This window comes from Magallana gigas, chromosome 6 (genome assembly GCF_963853765.1).
Source record: "Magallana gigas chromosome 6, xbMagGiga1.1, whole genome shotgun sequence".
NCBI classification, from domain to species: Eukaryota; Metazoa; Mollusca; class Bivalvia; order Ostreida; family Ostreidae; genus Magallana; species Magallana gigas.
Window position 1 is genome coordinate 34,831,366 of NC_088858.1, and position 21,341 is coordinate 34,852,706.

General features: G+C 33.2%; 1 protein-coding gene across 2 annotated transcripts; it reads left to right on the forward strand.

The window, feature by feature from the left end:
• Positions 1-4,861: 4,861 nt before the first annotated feature.
• On the forward strand, positions 4,862-19,825 carry LOC105335347 (uncharacterized). 2 transcript variants are annotated; one of them, XM_034461754.2, is made up of 7 exons: positions 4,862-5,020; positions 8,692-8,997; positions 9,091-9,286; positions 10,234-10,373; positions 13,782-13,925; positions 14,916-15,041; positions 16,915-19,825. In XM_034461754.2, the coding sequence occupies exons 1-7, from the start codon at positions 4,957-4,959 to the stop codon at positions 17,304-17,306; spliced, it is 1,368 nt and encodes a 455-aa protein (XP_034317645.2). In that variant the 5' UTR covers positions 4,862-4,956; the 3' UTR covers positions 17,307-19,825. The 2 variants fall into 2 exon arrangements, with proteins under 2 accessions (XP_034317645.2, XP_065944758.1); XM_066088686.1 differs by lacking the exon at positions 13,782-13,925.
• Positions 19,826-21,341: the final 1,516 nt, after the last annotated feature.

A 21,341-nucleotide genomic window follows, 5' to 3' on the forward strand; every position in this document is an offset into this window, starting at 1 on the left:
TAAGTAAGTTTTACAAAACGTATTTGTAAGCTCAAAGATTCTGTCTCCTGTCAAACAAAATCTTGAATGAATTATGAAAAAGAAATATACGGTTATTCCATTCTGTTCAATATGCTCATTTACGACGGCAACGCTCATTCATGATCCTACGAACCGAGAACTGATTAGACAAAGACTTTGAAAGCAAATCAGATTTCCAAAACAAGCATAAATACTTGTAGTATGGTAGTATAAGGGGATTTCAAATAATACGGTTATAACAATGATTTGGAGGGGCTGATTAGCATCCAAAATCCCATTATTTGACCGTGTTGATTGAAGTACGATTATATTCTACTTCCTTTTAGCTTGAAAATATACGCGTGAAAATATTTTGTTTTCAAAATACTCGTGTCCGTCCGTCAGGCACATGAATAATGTTATTTTTGTCTCTGATGTGGGTTAAGGAAATCCAATAAAGAAACAGTAAATGATCACCAGCTTACACTGGTCATCGAATGAATCCATTGGTGCTAGCTGAAAACTAAATACATTAGGGTAATATTTATTAAAATAATCTAGAAAATGCTGTTCTTAAATGTTTTGATTTGATTGTGCTATTTCTGAATGATTACATATTATGTAACTGTAGATGGAATTGCTGGCAGTTTAATATGAGTAGTTGCAAAACACTTCAATTTGAATACCGGGAAGTTCAAACTCAAGAGGATAATTTATGTTCACAAAAATGTAATCTATCGTATCACTTATCTCGTTGTGTCCATTAAGGCACTGATAAAATACATTTTCCTGTCACAGATAAGCAGTTGTCAGCATACATTGTAGCTATACACAATTTGGTCTGCACTTCATATCTCTTAACTTCCAGCAAGATCTGACCAGAAGGCATTGTCGAAGAATAGCAGCTGCTCATTGGTATAATACAGGGTGTCCCATGATATCTGATACCATTTACTTTTTGAATAACTTTTGATTAAGTTTATATAACAAAAAATCAAATGCCTTTTTATAAATGTATATGAGGTAAATTTTCACTCAACAAATTTCACAAACATTTATACTATGTTTTTGACAAATTGGGCGTTGTTATAAAAACAACAAATTTAAAAGGTGTGCTCCAAATGACGTCATTATTTTATCAATGACGACGTTAGGTCGATGAGTAAAATTCTTCCCAAAAGCCACCGTACGTATCCTACTTATTCAAATCTTCTCACAATTTAAATAATCTGTTGCTTGATTAGCTGCTTTCCCCCAGGGTATTCTGTTTTTATAACTTGTAAGACTATATCTGGAGTCTGTGTTTGATAATGCAGTTCAAAACGGAAGACACCTGCTCTCTTGTCTGATTTATCTTGAGTAAACTGATTCAATTCAACCAAAGATATCTGATGCAACTTTGTGACATCATAATTAAAATGACAGTACTTTTTCTCCCAAACTTTTTTCTGGACAAAATTAAAAGATTTTATTCTTTATTTGAGTCATTATCTACACCTTTTGACAAAATATTATTTTATTCATACGAATTTCAAATAGTATCAGATATATTCTTGGACACCCCGTATGTATTCGTGATACGGGTGTTTTCGTTAATCAGTATCCATGGGTATCAGGTTACCTTGATTTAGTAGAAATCACAGTTTCAAGGATAGATGAATTCGTGGCCAATGATCCTGTCATTAAGATATTGCACTTCAATAAACAATTAATTAATTTCATGTATAAACTTATAAATAACAAAATCCACAAGAAAGTTGGAATTTACCGAATACGGTTGAACAGTTATTCCACTATAGTCTGGAGCCTACTTGCAATAATGAACTGACTTTTGGGTAGCATCTTTGATTTGATGACGTGAAAACTGACAGATGTCATCTATCGATGAATGACGTTATAACCTATAATTGTTAAAATTCTGCTGGGTCGTATCGAACAGTAGTTGTGTTGTTAGCTTTATTGACACAACTTACCTTCCTCAGTTACACATGTATCTTAATGGCACCACATTCTCTACTGAATTACTCTAAAGTTATCGTATACATTCACATTAATCTGGACCAAATTTAAAGTTCTTAAATATCCCTTTCGCAGCCATGACATTTCTATAAAGATACGCCTTCAAATTTTATCTTGGTGTATGGAACCACCTTATTTAAGTGGTATGGGACATCTGTCAATATTAATTTGGATTTTATTACATTAAAATTATGATACTTTCACCCATTTATGATCTTAAAAATTTATAATATTTAACCAAAAAGATACGTATTAAAGTTTATTGAAAAAATTCAAATCCCCAGCGGGATACGAACTCATGACTTGCAGATTCTTAGTGAAACCTTTAACCCACTGCGCTACGCTGCTAGCTGACAATCATTGGAAAGAAACTATTTATAGAATAAAACTTGATTTTATTGTTTATTTCGATAAATAGTACGTAACAGCATGGACGTCTCCCATACCACCTTAATTAGGGGATCTAGATATGATTTGAGCTCATTTTTTATGTGCATTCTGAATAGTTGACCAAAGTTTGATTGTTAGAAATCAAATTATAAGAGAGATACAGAGGTAAGAATACATTGTAATGTAAAAAAAAAAGTTCGAGTCTTACTTTATATAATTAGTTTACAACTAATATAATGTAAGAAATTACCATTTTTGGACAAAATGAGTTGTAGTAAACAAGATAAAGTGATTCAATGTGTTCATAAAATATAATGTCAACATTTAATTGAAACTTATACCAATAAAACCTACGTAAACAATAATAAGATTCGAGCTTTGTTTACTAAACAAAGAACTTTAAACCCAGGTGTATCTTGCTTATACCCAATACGCGACGATCAAAATTTGACGAGGCATTAAAAAATGAACCCACATTGACCCTTCTAAATATTAAATACCGAGAAATTTGAGCTTAAATCGTGTCTAAGTCATTTTAAATTAATCTTTCTTTCCTTTTGGTACATTTATTAAACGGGCGAATGAATCAGATATAATTGACACTGTTTTGAAAGATAGATTTGATGATATTTGTAAAATTCATATCCTAAGTGAGAATTCATATACATGTATGATATCAATGATGTTACAACAACGTTTCATCTGTAGTTTGTGAATCTTGTGTACAATTACTTTTTTGATAAAAACTGATCTGAGTCACTAAATTTAGAAGTAAAAAGGAAACAAACAACTCTACGCAGATTTACCCTATCTTTTAATTCAGATTAGCAAAATCAGAAGGGAAGAAAACCTTCACAACTGCATCCGCTGAACAGAGGAAGTACGTGTATGTGATAAGAGGGTTTCTGCACAATTGTTACTCTTAGATGGACTTCTATATTGGTGGTTAAGAATCTTCGCATTTAACTATCTATTTCCTCTAAATACGGATGTTCAGTATTTGGAATACCCAGGGGGTTATTTGAGTTAAAATTGTCACTCTCCTCAGCGATTGTAAAGAGGTGACAATTTTACAAACTTCCGATGTATCTGGAAAAAAACCGCTATTATATAAAATTGAAAAGTCCATTAAAAATTTCCGAAGCTTAAAGTACCGGATAGGGAAAGGTCGTGCACGGTACCGGTATTCCAATGATAAAATTATCTAATTCTTTAAATTTATGCCAGATTTTCCTTTCAGAAATTTCCTAATAATTCTGTCTTAAAAGGATATCAATTAAGAAATCATAGAATTTTATTAAGTAAATAATTTTTCAATGATCAATTGTACATGACTTCCCTGACAGGTATTAATAGATTATCATGTTTACAGATGGTCAAAAACTGACATAAAAACCAAAAAAAAAAACAAAACCAAAAACTAGGAAGAGTATAAAAAGTTTGCAGGAAAAGATTGCTTTTGTGTCGAGTATAAATAAGATAAAATCAGAACCGCTTTAACCTTCACGTGGACTTGGTTCAAGGTCACTGCACGCCATTTACCAAAAATCTCTGTCTGTTTTAGCATTTCATAAAAGTATTAGCCAAATAGGGTTAGGTGGGGGGTTAAGATATGCTATTTAAAATGTTTGTGTGATCTGTCATGACCTTGAAACTTGACCTACAAATATCAGTCAATGTTACTACATTCCCTTGGATCAAAGGCACCATGTGGGTGAAGTATGAGTCAGATTGGAGGAAACAGAAAGAAGATATGCGCCGGACAATGATTTTTCATGTAAATCTGCCATGACCTTCACATTTGACCTTGAAAATTGTTTCAAGATCACTACACACCCTTTACTCAAAAGTTATGTTAATGTGAAGCATGAGCCAATTAGGGGTAAGTGAAAAGTATATATGCTATAAAAATAGATTTTTGCACGGTTTGATATTGCCCCTTGACCTACAAATTTGACCTACAAATAAGTCTTTGACCATAGACAATCTGTGAATGAAGAATGAGTCAGATTGGACCTAGGGGAGAGAATATAACTCTGCTATTAACTAAACCTTAAACCTAGAAACATGGTTCAAGGTTATGCACATCATTCACCCAAAGTCACTCTACTGGTACATGTAAAGTATAAGCAATATTGGGCCAAGGTGAGAGAAGATAATTATGCTCCAAACAAGCGGTCTCGGACGGACAGACGGGTGGAAGGACTTAAGGACGGACGGACGGACAGACTGCATGATCACTATAGCTAAGGGCGTCATTTGATAAATTGTGGATGCACAAAGGAAATTTGATAAACAAACTTTTTATTATAATAATATTATTACCGAACAGAGAGAGAGAGAGAGAGAGAGAGAGAGAGAGAGAGAGAGAGAGATAGTTGTCAAATACGGCTAATTTACATGAAAAATAAATTATCAAATTAGACCTTTTTAAAGTTTAAACCACTTGGATAATCTTTAATCGTCAGACAACCTTAGTATTCTTTCTATTTCCTGATATAATTTTACACTGAATTACTTGAGTACTTGAGCATTCTAGGCTCAGCCATGGCGCTGATCGTCTGGTTAATTGCTCTGCTGTGTGTTGTGTCGTCTGCTACATCGTCTTGTGGTAAGTTTGTTTTTATTAATTTTTCTATGACCACATCAAATGTTTTTAACCCACCCCCTCGTGTTGTAGGAGTTTTTCGTATATAATTTGTGTAGGAATATCATTATACTTATCATGTCACATATAATGTATTATAAAATCATTCACAGTCGGAAATCACTGCACACTTATCAAAGCATCTTTGAAGATGAAATGCCACGGTATGGATAAAAATCAATTGTAAATAATAGAGTTGAATGTAAAACATAAAGGGGATTCTACATGTAGCAGCCTCTAATGGGAGTTTTGGAGGGAAAAGGGGGTGTTCAACAATAAAACAGAGGTCAAGGGGTGAAAATATAGGTGGGGTTTACATATAGTACAAAGGGCGTGGGGGTTAGTTTCCATGGTTATGATTGACGTCGTTGGTGTTGCTATGGTTATGGGTGACGTCAGAGGCTCCTCAGAGGATCCTGAGGAGCCCATAGTAAGGTATCTGGGCCAGTAAGAGTACTTTTACACTACTAGTTTTAGCGCCAAGAACTTTTTTATAACAAAATTCAAGATAATATTGAGTGCATCAAATGCCTTTGAGCAATTTCTCTCGCACATAATTATAAATCAATTCAAATCAATTGTATTCTATTCTTTTCTACTTTTTGTAGCATTTCATTGAAATGAAAATAACATTATACAAAATATACAAGCATTCCCTAAAAAACGATCGGTTAGTTGATATTTAGGACTAAGAACATTACCACAATGTATATTTTACAAAATAGTATACAAGTGCATAGTAGTTTAATTAACATAATGATACTACATGTACTAGTATAATGAGAAAACTCGTAACAGGTATTTGCTTAAATTATTGAGTTTTATTGAATTGTCCATACAAAGTAGCTAAACCAGTTTATGAACATTAGGTTTGAAAAATAAAACGCAAAATATATTAAATTTTCTTTTTTTTGTATTCCTCATAAAATTGACGTTTCAAAATAAAATGGAACTCGTCCTCTACATAATTTTGATTACTCAAGTATCAAAACCTCTGACTTCTCAAATATAATTATGTCTGAAGTCTTTCACTGTTAATGTTCAAAGAGTTTGAAGGGGTCCTAATTTGTTACGCATGTACTTGTTTACCATTGTTTTACCGAAGACTGCACAATTTTCATTTTGAATGGTTTCAAGTGAAGTGTTAAATGGAGCTAACCTGTCTGTATGTGCTTTCCAATATTAATTCAATAGACTGCAGTCTCCTGGGGGTTTTTTTCAAACGAAATTCCACGAACTATAATTTTTTATGCATACCCTTATATAAGCATTTTAAGTTTCAAACTTATATGTATAATATAATTACTCTTTATTTGGGGTTCTCCAATGCAAATGAACATAAATATTTACATAAATATATTTACATTCAGTATATTTCCCCTTATGTTTGCATTGGAAATCTACGACGTTTAATTTCACCCCTGCGAATGTTATTGTTATCTGAATTTAGACCACATGGTTTAATTGCGTGGACCCTGAGGTCCACGCAGAAAATATATAAGCGAGGTTAAACCGGATGCCATGGGGAAAATTCAGCCTGCGCATGAGCTAGCCTGGTTCCTGTGCGTAATGGGTAGCTCAGGGAACCAGGCTAGCACACGTTTTTCTGAATCGGGATCGGGATTCCGTGCCAAATGCACACATAAGTTCAAAGGCGCTGTAATTGTAAAGTTGTCGGTTAACAGTACAGAAACAAAGTATTCCTTTTTAAAAAAATGATTGGCATGTGATATGAACTATCAGTATTATGAAATAAGTTAATGTTTTGCCGAAACTACAACATGCATCAAATAACATAATTTGCAATGTTTTGTTGTCTTCCGAATATACAAGTAACTTAACTTTACTTTTATAGTAGGCGAGGCTAGAGAACTTCCTGATTAAATTTTTTAAGCATTTACGTATGATTGAATAATTATGTCACTGTATAAAAGTTTAAATCTCAAGAAAAATGCATCATATGAATATGAAATTTTTAATTCAAACAAAGCTGTCACTGCATAGTTAACAAAGTAGTGCGAATCGTAATGTGTGCGCAAATAGTAGAACTCACCGAATGCCTGATGCTATACATGCAAACTTCAATCATAGATAGATCATAATTATTTTAGAAGAAAGAATCCTTTAAATTCTATGAGAAAAAGTCAGGGCTATATATACATGTATACGTAATACAACGTACAAATTTAGTGGTTAAAAGCAGAGGGCTAGAGTCGGTGGAATCTCTGATAATCTTAAGGCTTTCACGTTTTCGTTGGAAACACATGCAAATGGTCCACGTATTGTAGTCCTTTTTTAAAGGACAGCAACTTGTTTGACCTTTTCAGTCTCGGAGTAAAAATCGTGCCTCATGTTTATAGTCTATTTCTAGAATCTAGATACTTGTAGTCAAATGTAAAAATCTAGACGTTTATTGATTTTAAACTTTATCTATATTATTTGGTGGATCAAATGAGTTCTAAAAATAAATGTGACAATAGAAAATATAGGATTTTCTACTCTTGCAACAATAAACATGCTTAGTATAGCGACCCTTACCCCCCCCCCCCCCCCCTTAGGATTAATTTTCGATCCCCGCCTGACCTAGTAATAGCATCAATAGTGAAACAGACTGTACTATTTCATGCAGAATGTTCCTTGAAAATGGCTCGATATACCAAGGTTAATACAAAACAGACACCCATTCTTTTTTAAAGCACGGTATTGCACACCAAAAGTATCAAACATGGCTTTGATTTTTTAAAGCATCCCAATGTTTAGATTTTCAACCACGTGTAGAGTGGTTGAACACGAGCGATTACTCTTGTTCTAAACCGCTAGACGATGAAATAAGACGTATCCTCGTAACTTCATAGATTTTCATGTTTAACATATTAAATCAAGTACAATATGAACTGAAAACGACCAGTACTTACATATTTTAAGAATATAATCCGAACACTTATACTTCCGATCGAAATTTCACAGGAACTGAACAAGTCTTTCATTCGAGCACCTCGGTATTTAATGCATGCTTAGCAACGATAAAGAAAACATTTCGAACACATTCGCAGGGGTAAATTTCTTTATTGGATTTGATCACGTCCCGACCAAAATTATCACCTCAAAATACTCAAAGAATGATTCCTTATTCCTTATTTCATACCAAAAAAAAACATCAAATATATGAATAGAATATAAGCATTGAATGCTTATTTTTGGACGTTGTCGATCCTCTAACGCACCAATGTGGTGCAGACAAATCACATGTATTATACCGCGCTAACGCGCGGTTTTTAATTTGTCTGCACCGCATTTGTGTGTCATAGGACCGACGCCATCCAAAAATAAGCATTCAGTGCTTCAATAATTCACACAACTCTGATGCATTCCCTACATTAGCAAATTTTAGTTTCCAACATAACCCTTTACGAGTATCTGGAGTTTTCCAATGTAAATATACATGCATATAGATATAGTTTAGCTATTAAAATGAAAAATATACTGCACCATTTACAAAGGGATACTTGTAACATTCATTTTCATGGTTTGTTTACATTTGTTAGAAATTATGATATTATATTTAATTGTTAGCCTATTTCGGGTAATGCATCAGAGGTTTAATGGCGTAAAAAATTGTTGTCGTTTTGTTGTAGATACCCCAGTGATGTTCAGTGAAAATTCCACAAAATACCCCTTCTGGAAGAGATCACTTATATTAAATTGCACCGCTTCTTCTTATGATCAAATTAACTGGTACCACGTACCTGTTGGAACAACGGACCTTAATCCTTACCAGTTTAGTTGGTGTACACCCAACACATGCAGGCTACGTGGAAACTCCACGATACTCATTATGAGAGAAATCAGCATGGAGCTGAAACACAGCAAAATCATCTGTGTAGCATCATGCTCTGCGACCGGGAAAAATGCTACAGCTTATACCACAGTTTTGGTTCAAGGTATATAAAGAGTTATGAAATACACATATACCAATATATTTTTTTCTCCGAAATTATATATATGCCTGCTGATTATTAAATTATTTTATTTAGAATGTGTTACTAATAGGCCAAAACTTAAACAAGTACAAAACGTTACCACCAGCCTCGGAGAAACGGCAAATCTCACGTGCAAGGCAGAGATGGGGACCTGTTATGACCTGACTTCTCCAAATTTTATATGGGCCGGAAATAGAAAGAACATTTCAGAACTGAACACTACCAACAGATACTCCACTTATGTGGAATTGTAAGTACATGTATTTAAAGGATCACTTTTTTTAATTATAAGTTATAAATTATACAATGTAAGCAGCATATCATGGCTACCGAATTCATAAATAAATATGATGTGGAATACTAGTATCCTGTAACACAAATACGAACCGATGATCGCATTGCTGCTTTATAGATAATGAAAGCGTTCAAAAGCAAAAATTTCAACTACAGCCAGTAGGACTTGTTTTGAGTAGACACCCCCCCCCCCCCGAAAAAAAATTCGAAAACATTATTGGAATCAAATACTAGTACCTGATACATAACTCGATTCTTTACACAAATGTACGTTTCATCCCAAAACAACATATACTTTCAGGTCACAATAACTGAAGGTATTATTTATTAATCAATTATGATTTTTTACGCATTTATATTTGCGGAAAATATTGATTGATCTGTCACAAAATGCTATTTTAAATGCACATTTTGGTCATCGCCTCCAGCTTTTGTATATTGAAATATGTTCTTTCTTCATTATACTTGTATCTAACACAGATATAAATCTTTACCCTAAAGTGTAGCTAAGAGACAAGCTTAATAATCATTAAAGTATTGAAGATAAGCTATTTGAAGATTTGTGTGTTAATATTTATCTAGTATGAATTTATAAACATGTATAAAATAAATAAAAATCAATATTTTGAAATTTTGCATCTTTATTCAAAACAGAATTCGGGAAAATGTACAGCATGTTGGATTTCTAGTCAAAGTTTCTTCGTCTAATTACATAATTATATTAGCCATTTATCTGCCTTATTTGCCCATTTAGAATACCAAGAAGCTAAATTGTCGTAAATGACATTCCTTTACTAGTTCATTTGGATAAATATAAAGGTGTTCCAGAGCAGAGAATTGGAAGAACGGTATACTGAATGTTGATAATTATGACAATCTGATCTATGATCTTTTAAATTTCAGAGATGTTACCGGTGAACTAGTGACAACGCTAACTATACGTGACGTCAAAGAAGAAGATCTGCAATCATTTAACTGTATCTTGGTCGATAACCATTTTAGGGCCGGCAATGATCGGATGACAGTCATTCTCTCCCTATCAGGTAGTCAAACAAATCAAAGAACGAATTTTTTGTGGAACAGAAGCGCTCAGCTACATGTAACGTTTTTGCTATTATCTGGTACATGTATCTTTCTCATTAGTTAATTGTTTTTAAAAATGATAGGCGACAGTTTGTACATCAAAATGACAAGATTTAAGAAATGAATTTAATAATTTTTCTATTTATCGACTACGTCTATGGATGAAGTTTTCCTGTCAATTTTTCCTGTGATACGTCGATCAATAGAAAATTAAATTATTTAATTCATTTCTTATCATTTGATAAAACATTAATTTTACATATTATAAAATGTGAAGTGTCATTGATCAAAAACTTATATAATTTAAACGAAGCGGTGTGTATGAATACAAAACAACAACAGCAACAATATTCAAAATGGATGCGCTTTCAGCTGATGCAGAGGTATTGAGCTGAATTTAATGGATTAAACACAAGAAGAGAGTTAAAATTAAAATCTGAACCGGTTGAGTTGAAAACGAAAGGGGAATACACGCGATGGCGTGTAATGTTTTTCACTGTGCAGCAAGATTCGTTGTCTTGTTCCAAAAATTAATCACTGAAAAAGCTAGCGTTTGTTTTTTGAAATTAATCAATTGATTTGATTGGTTATTTAATCAACAAGTTGTTGTACAATAAAAAAAAATCAACAAAGGTTTATGTTATTTTCAAGAAGCGAGAAACGTTTCACCTTACCGAGAAAACTAGAAATGTTTAGCAGACAAAATCTCAATGAATTTTTTTGTCAGTTTTTTTTATCAAGCGTCATATTTAATAAAGCGTTTTTGTGACTCTCATATAGAATTTCTTTTTAAAAAATGTTTAATCAATTTGTTCAAAAGTTCGTCAAAACTTTAACTTATAAAATTACTGTCAATAATGAGGTGTTTTGGAAAGTTTTATACTTTTATTTGCTTGATATCAATCGTATGTTTCTAAATTATATCTATCCATCTATCTATCGATCGATCAATCGATCGATCGATCGATCGTTCGTTCGTTCGTCAGATACATCTCGGCTTATGTAGCGTAACGGTAACGCGTTGAGCTTCAAGACTGTAATGATTTTAGGTTCAAGAGCTCGAAACCTGCTGTCGGCGCTTGTGAAGTTTTCGTTGAAAACATTTACCGTGCTCTATTACGGCATAGTATGCTTACGTTATATAAATTCTTCGTATACTATGCGAAAATAGAAGAGTATTGCATATATATCAACAAACTGACAGGAGGCATAATAATAGATGATACTAGTAAAGTCCCTTTCACAATTGGCGCTCGAACAGAAGCGCAAAGATATTCGTGCAACCGAAAAAAACCCAGATATGGATCGTAAATTCGCACGATTCAGTGCGACCGTTGTGCGATGTAAAGGCATTGAATTTTGCGATATATCTTTCGTCTGTATGCGACTATTTAAGGAATAAGGAATCATTCTTTGAGTATTATGAGGTGATAATTTTAAATATAAATAAGCAAACCTCGCTGGCATCCCATTAATACGTCTTTTGAAGTTATGGGTTATATAGTACAAAAACGATACGTAGTGTTATCACCGGCAAATATATTGGAAAATGTAAATATTATACAATAAAAGCGAGCGTTGTAAAGCCCCTTTCACAATTGGCGCACGAGCACTTTACAACATGCCCCCAGATTTTGTCTTCTATTACTTCAAGACAGCATTGTGATTTATATATACAGCATAACTAACCTGACATAAAGTATTGGCACGAGGAGGATATTTATACATTGCATATTCCTTTTACCACAATATTATTTCAAAGATATCACGTCAATATAAATTCGCTTGTCTGTACAAAACAGTTTAACAAACAATAGCATAACCTATGACTTGTAATTAATAACGTTTTGGTTTTAACAATTTAACATACCGTTAATTAAATCACGTAGTAAACTACTATTCATACGAAAGTTGATTTATCACGCATCATTCAATCTCATTTAAGACCATTAAAGTTAGCCCCCTTCTTCATTTCATAAATAGCGTTAATATTGGGGTGCAAAATGGTTTTCTAAATAAGCCACAACGACGCACAAAAACACGAAAGGCCAGTGTACCTCGCATGAAGGTATACACTAGAAATATATTGGAAAGTGTTATGAATTTCTGAAAGTAACTTCATTTGATTCAGGGGAAGTACACAAATACAAATATACAATGTCAAGTAATTTATGAAGAAACATGTCTTCCAGTTTTAGCTCACCTGAGCTGAAAGCTCACGTGAGCTTTTCTGATCACATTTCGTCTGTCGTCCGTCCGTCTGTCTGTCCGTCCGTCCGTGCGTCTGTAAACTTGTCACATTTTCAACATCCATCTTCTCAAGAACCCCCGGGCAAATTTCAACTAAACTTGGCACAAAGCATGATCCTTAGGCTAAGGGAATTCAAAGTTGTGAAAATTAAAGACCACACTCTTTTACAAGGAGAAATAATTAGGAATTATTGAAAATTTTCGAGAATTTTTAAAAAATCTTCTTCTCAAGAACCATTTCGCCGGGAAAGCTGAAACTTGTGTGGAAGCATCCTCAGGTAGTAAATATGCAAAGTTGTGAAAATCATGACCCCAGGGGGTAGTCTGGGGCAATAAGATAGGGAGGGTCGAATTTATATATAGGAATATATAGAGTAAATCTTTAAAAATCTTCTTCTCAGAACCATTAGGCCAGTAAAGCTGAAACTTGTATGGAAGCATCCTCAGGTAGTAAAGATTCAACGTTGTGAAAATCATGACCCCCAGGGGTAGGGTGGTCCACATTGGGTGGTCAAATTTTTACATAGGAATATATAATAGAGTAAATCTTTAAAATTTTCTTCTCAAGAGCCATTATGCCAGTAAAGATGAAACTTGTGTGTAAGCATCCTCAGGTAGTAAAGATTCAACGTTGTGAAAATCATGACCCCCAGGGGAAGGGTGGGCCACAATGGATGGTCAAATTTTTACATAGGAATATATAATAGAGTAAATCTTTAAAAATCTTCTTCTCAAGAGCCATTTGGCCAGGAAAGATGAAACTTGTGTGGAAGCATCGTCAGGTAGTGAAAAATTCAAGTCAATTCAAATCATAATCCCCGGGGGTAGGATGGGGTCACAACAAGGGAGGGGAGACAAATTTTTACATAGGAATAAATAGAAAAATATCCTGTATATTGTTGATCATGTGAGCGAGGTGATCCATGAGCCTCTTGTTTATTCTTGTTGTCTTAATGTTCTTGTTATTAACGTTAAATTAAAAGTACATTAAATTGGTTAAATTGTATTCATAAAATTTATCCGAATAAAACAATATAAGCAATGATTAAAATTAATTTTTTTTAGCTTAAATTAAAAAGACTATGAACAAATAATTTGTTTTCATCATTATTTTGTAGAGTCCAGATGCCATGTATTTTATAACAATAGCTATATTGCTGCTGTTGTCATAGTTCCTATCGTTGTATTTGGTATCCTCTGCTATTGCTGTTGCCACTGGCGCATTCAATACTTTTTGAAGAAGAAAAGCCTAAAAGAAAGAGGTATCTGCTTTTTAGCTCCCCTGACACAAGGGCTTGAACTCACTTTTAGTCTTATCACTTATCTGGAATCTATCATTATCGTTGGGGTTCTTTTCTTATATATGTAAGATTATTATTCAGAAATTGAATATATGCAAATTGAGATTTATATACCATAAAAAAATTAACATTATGGTTTTATCATGTGATTCCACATTCAAATATGGCTAAAGCTAGGAATATATTTTCTTTCTCGAGCAACAATGATAAAATGTGTCATTTTTGTCATTGCCAATACATATTTCGAAACTAAGCCGTCGTTTAATTCATCTTCCCAACTCAAAACATGATTAAACGGATAACTTTGTATTTAAATGGTTCTTATTGTTATTTTAAGAATTCTAAACAGTTTTTAATTTTTGAAGCATATTTAAAAGAAACTGTATCTCTTTGTTTGTTTGGAAATTATAACTTTTTATCATTTCCTGAAAAGTTTTATAAAATACATTTCATGATAAGAATCTTGGAAATGTTTTATAAGTATTGTCTGTAAACGTGATAAAATGAGTTAGTTCGTAGTAGTTTCAATTAGCCTGAAATAAAACTATATATGACATATCTTCTCGTAGTGGATGGAGGTATTGTCAGTCGAAGACAGACTAATTCTCTTTCTTTATGATAATCAATTTGACAAACAAAAGTTACTTCTGTGCAGGCCTAATAAACCGTCAGAATACATGCAGATAGGTACATACATATTTACCAAATACTTGATTATTCAATGTCAGCACTGTAGGCATCGAGGCGGCGCTTAGAGAGTGGTTTATTGAATGTTGTTCTTGTTTATGCGAACAAGTCCTTCATGAATCTCAAAAGTTATAAAATATATGCTTAAAAAGAAGCAAAATTCCCTATGAGTTGTGCAAAGTACAACAACTGTCATATATAAAAGGAAAAAAAGAAAAAGTATTGCCGATATGATATATGTAAGTAATGATTCAACTTTTTCAGGAGTCAACAAAGAGTGGGACGCCCTACTTTGGCATGATAATGAACACTCCAAAGATGCCAGTAATCTGCTAGCGGCACTGGAGGGCATGCGCTACCGGGTTTGCACTAAGGAAGACAGAACTTGTGGTAAGCAAGGGCGATATGTGGTTTTGGTTTTTTTTATAATTTTTTTTTCATACACAGGATGAATCTCTGCCGTTCAGTTGACTGAATGATAATTGAAAAATGGTCTGGAAATGTTACTGAATGGTATAGCTATATCAATAATCACATTTCACCTACCTTTCAGTCATATTCCAGTTGACTGAATGGCACAGATTTATCATGCGATATCTTCTTTCTCAGATTTAAAATGTTATAATTTCAAATGATGATACCTAGGTCTAGGGTTTGCAACTGTCTTAGTCACGTTTTTCCCAGTTATTACCTCTGTGTAAGAGATATAGAGAGAGACGTAAAAAATAATTCCATTCAAAGATTTTCTGACATAAAACGCGTTCTGTTCGTGTACTGTACTAGTACATACAATTTAGTTATATTTGAAAAATCAAAGTACTGAAGTACTGGCGGGAGTTGATTTCATTTTTATTCTATTTATTTTTTACTTAATTCAAAATCAACGATATGTAATTTCGCCTAGCAAGTACAGTACCGATCAGACCCAGCCTTACAGAAGGTAAATCCTGGGTTTACTTTCGGGGTTTACTCTGGGTTTACTCCGGGTTTATTAGAGTGGACCAAAAGTAAACCTAGAGTAAACCCAAAGTAAACCCAGAGTGGGCATAGAGAGTAAACCCCGATCAGAAGTAAATCCCTGAAAGCAGACGCTTCATGTGTATTCGGATTATACATAAGAGAAAAAATAGCTTCCTACTTTAGTGTAGGTCTGACCCCAAAAGCAAATCCCAAATTTTTTAGATATTTTATATTCTTATTTGATTGCAGTTTTCTTGCATGTAAACATAGTTATGTTGCATGTTGATATAACTATCTTGCATGTCAATATATTTATCTTGCATGTCGACATCATAAATAGAAAAATAACTTGCACACAAGGGGCAGATATATGCCACCATTATATAGACATATAACCCCGTATGATTATTGTTCTGTAATATTAAAAGATAGATGTAAAGCAATCAAACTCTACAATGCATCTATCAGTAATCGAAATAATTCTGAAAAACGTATCCAAGCAATTTTTAAACAAACAAATAATAATGAAATCTAGTCTACGCCAGTACTAATTCAATCTTTATATTGGATAGTCTGCCCTTTATTTCAAACACTGCTGCTGTAGAAATGGAGCTTTGGTAATCAATAATATTGAACTCTGGCTTAGGAATACATTTGCCTGTATTAATACAAAATATCTAAATTGTTCGTACCATTTAAAATTTGACAATTTTCAAAGTATTCATAAATAAGTTGCTTTGAAAAACAATGCACCTGAATACAATATATCGAATTCATCGATTATTTTTAAGTACTAAACCTTGTCAGCGTTGATGATTTGTGCTAAGGTCCAAACACCGTTTCACTTTCGTTTTGCCAGAGTAACTGCATAGGAGAATCATTAAAATCAACTGAAAAAAATAATCCATTTGGGGAGGGGGAGGATGGATATAGATATTGCCTTCTTAAAATTTGATCGATTTGATCAGCTTCTTTTACATGTAAAAGTGTTTTAATACCTTTTTGCCCCTGCAATTTGTTCCGTTCAAATTTTCTTTTGCTATATTTGAACTCAAAAAATATTGCATTCGAACATAAGTTCGGGCCCAGCACCGCCTCCCTCTTTCTACATGCCTTAATTGTAAGTAAACAGAGAGTGATATTATTTTCTATAGAGGTTTACTCTCTTATCAGAAGAACATTCCACCTTAAACTCAGTCAGAGAAATTTTTCATAGTTTTTTTTTTCGATTATGAACTGTACATGAATAGTTGCTACGTATGCCATCAAAGGAAATCAACATAACTTTTTTTATTAATTACAGGCTCTAAACTAGATTGTTTGGAGGCACTGATCGATTCAAGCGCATGCGTAATTATTCTTAGAAAGGATGACGGAAAGATGATGACGATTCTGGATAAAGCTCAAGAAAATCAGTCAGTTATCCTTATTCAGACCAAGTCACAGAGTTTTAAGGAAAAGGTAAACCATTTAAAGTGTAAGTTTCTGTGTCATACAAGAAGAAACAACCTTTCACAGAGTAAAGGGGGGCTGAATAAATCCATGGCCGGCTTCCTAAAACTCTACTGGCCGTCACACGACGCAAATGTTAATTGCTGTGCAACACTCCGCCGAGCCGAGTTTTATTACAGGTTAAGATTGAAACTGCCGAAATCAGGCGCTAACGTCGAGTTGGGAAACATACAAATGCAGTGATAAAATGCATTCCAGTATAGTTTAGGTGATCATTATTCCCAAGGGTGAGTGTAACTTGGAAGATGCACTGTGCATGTAATAACCTTTAAGTTTGCATTTAACACCTGGGATTTGGTTATTTTTATCCTTAAATTGCTCCGATCGGCGTATCAGTTTTGTGCAATTGTCCATTAAGAAGTAGGACTGAGATATAAAGTTTCTCGGATTTATCTTCCCTCCAATATTTTTCCGGTGCTTGTGTGTTGCCAATTATATACTAATAAAGTGCCTATACCACTGCATATTACAATACAGATGGACGGAGAATCAGTGTGCCTTGAACATGTGTCTGGATCTGGTTTACCAATGGATTGATGTCTGTAGAATGCATATGATCATTTCTACAAGATTCTTTGATATAGTGAAAATACTTTAAACTGAGAATGGAAGGTCATGCTTGACAATGCCTTGGGTTCTTGGAAGGACGTTTGTTAATCATACATGCATGAAAAGGCATGACGATATGAATATTCTTAGACTATAAAATACAAATTTTTTAGCATAATTTGAAAAATAAACCAGCACCTTTTTCATTTGATTGTATCTCATTTAGTCATAATAATGCATTCCTAATTACATGTTTATATGTATAAAATATTATATATGTTAACATAGATGTATATGGGTTTTTTGTCCTTTTTAATAAGTCCAAAAAAATTAATCCTTTCGAGCTGTCAAATTTATTTTGTAATAAAATGCAATAATTTGCACAATTTTCCCGAGTTTAACACAATCAATGATCTTTATTTACATGTGAAAAATAACCGAAAGGTATGGGGAGGTGACTGAATTGCAGAGCTATGCCAATTACATGTAGTTATCTTAAGCCCGTTTCACAATTGGCGCACGAGCGGAAGCGACCAAATATTCTTGCGACCGAAAAATTTAGATATGAATCTTTAATTGTTGCCGAAATAATCGCATATGAAAAAAGTATTCGTACGAATTTCGCACGATCTAAGCGAGCGTTGTGCGATGTAAACGCATTGAATCTTGCGATATATCTTGCGTCTGTTTGCGACTGTTGTACAAAAAAAAACAACTGTTGTAAGATAATAAGATAGGAACGTGCGAGAGACTAGGTGATCGGACGATTGAACGTGCGCCAATGTGATTGGACGTACGATTATGCGTTCCATGGTACGAATGATCGTGCGAGTCAGAGGGGGTATATACACCGCCCATATTCAGTAGATATAGTTGAAAGCGAGAAAAATACAGATTTGCAGAAGCATTTATTATTGGGCCCTATACCTCAATATGATTAGTCTATTATATCTGATTGGTCTAGAAAGTCACGTGACAAGGCGATGTCATAAGAATGAAAAAGCCGATATGAGCAAACGATGTATATAGACAATTATTATGCCTTTTGTCAGTTTGTCACTATATATTCAATACTTTTTTCGCATAATATCAAAGGATTTATATAGCGTAAGCATACTATGCCGAAATAGAGCACGGCAAACGTTTTCAACGAAAATCTTTCAAGCGCCGACAGCGGGATTCGAACTCACGACGCTAAAATCATTCCAGCGTGAAGCCCAACGCGTTACCGCTCCGCTAGAGCAGCTGTTATCAAACTATGCGGCATTTATATATATATAACGTAGATATATACGACTGACATCAAGCAATTAAAATTATTCATTTTTCCAAAAACACTTCATTATTGACGGTAATTTTAAAGTTAAAGTTTCTTTTAAACTTTTGAACAAATTGATTGAGCATTTTTCAAAAGAAATTCTACATGAGAATCACAAAAACGCTTTTTTAAATGACGCTTGATAAAGAATGTACAGGAAAAAAATTCAATGAGATTTCGTCTGCTAAACATTTCGAGTTTTCTCGGTAAGGCCAAACGTCTCTCATTTCTTGAAAAGAACATACACCTCTGTTGACTTTTTATTGTACAACAATTTGTTGATTAAATAAACAATCAAATCAATTGATTAATTTGAAGAAAAAAAACAACAATAACAAACGCTTGCTTTTCCGGTGAATATTTTTAGGGACTTGTCAACCCTCGAACGTCACAGCTACTTATAGCAAAGCACGTCAGTATATTCAACAGTCGGCATAATAATAACAATAGTGTTGTGTTGTGCATGTACTATGCCTAAATAGTAGTCAGGGTTTGATACATAGCAGGCTTGGGGTAATGCTAAATGTAATGGTAATGCATTGCAATGCATTACATGTTTTCAAAGTAATGCTAGTAATGTGTAATGCCTCAAAATTAGCATTACAAGTAATGCTAATGTAATGCATTACTTTCCAAAATTTAGTGTAATGCTGGCATTACATGGCATTACTTTGCACATTTATGCATGTTCACTTTTAAAAATGTGATGAATAAATGAATAGTTGAAATTGAATTTGATGAAAATTATTTTTCAAGAAGAAAGAAATAATTCTAATTAAGAAAAAAAAATGTTTAAATTGTACATGTTTTATTAAAACAGTTTTTTTAAAATTCATTTTTGAGTTGTTTGTATTACTAAAGATAACAGCACAATTTAATAACATTTATCCAATTCTGTGCAAAAGAAAGAGGTGAAATGGATAAGTTCAATACAGACTGGGAAATTTGGACCCCTGTGATTAACTCACTCTAGAGTGCTCTCTCTCTCTTTCTCTCTCTCTCTCTCTCTCTCTCTCTCTCTCTCTCTCTCTCAATAAAAAAGGTGCTCAATATGTATTTTGTTTTTTCTCTCTTAGTAAACGTTCATTATATATGCATTATTGATGTAATTGTTTTCGTTGCTTTCTTAAACATACTTTGTGTCCTTGAATATTTGTGATATATGTACGTGATGTATGTAGAAGCAGTTGGCTTATTAATAAACATTTCATCAAAAAAAAAACAAAAAAACAAAAAAAAACAAAAAAAACATTTATAAGAGTGTTGTTATTAAGAGTTTTTAATCATTTAAACAATTTACTCCAATTAGTTTGCACTTTAATAAGAAATGTGTCAACAACACACTATGCCCCCAGGATAATTAAAGCATCAAAACAATCTATTGTTATAAGAAGTGCTAAACACCCCAATCTTCTTCCCTTCGCTATGTCACAATAGAATAGGAGACAGACATGCACCTTAAAAAGCAAAATGAATGCACTGTCCATCCATGATGAAAATCAATAACACTTCCAATATTATAACCCATTTGAAAATAATCTTACTTATTTTCTCTCATTCATTCACTCTCTCTCTCTCTCTCTCTCTCTCTCTCTCTCTCTCTTTTGTATACCAATTACACTGTACATTAGTTTGGACTGATAGAAAATACAAGATTTATGTATTTTATCTATTATTGCACTTAATATATCCTAAGATAAAGATCGTCAAACAGTATTTTTCAGTCCAAGCTTTGACTGCTCCTGCAAAACATTTATTTAGTATAGCCCGGAATATGGATGCATTTAAAAGATGAACCCTTTAAAACTTCGATCATATAGTGCAACAGCAATCTTTTGTCTTAAAGTGCCCTTCGTAAAAAGAAATACGATTAAAATATATTAAGAAATATAACTCGGAAAAATCATCTGTTTATAAATTAATAAAATTAGGTGTCCAAAATTATAAAGATTTGTGTAATCTGGGGATATATCTATATTTAGCTTTTAAAAACTGCAACATTATTTCATATATTGTTTTTTGTTACGCATGTTATCCTGTGTCTCTATTTCATATCTGATATTGTATCATGCCAAATGTCTATAAATATCATTTTTCTTATGTAATATGTTGTTCATATTGCAACAATATGATTATATATTGAGCAAATAAAGAATGACTCTTGTTTATTCATTGAATTTAAACCTGATACTGAGCATGAAGCTGTAGATATGTTAAAAAGTGTTGTATATTTGAAACATTTGCAAAAACTCTTTATTAGCTTTACTTAAAAAAAAGTAATGGTAATGGTAATGCATTACTTTACTCATGTAATGGTAAAGTAATGCATTACTTCAAGAAAATCAAGTAAT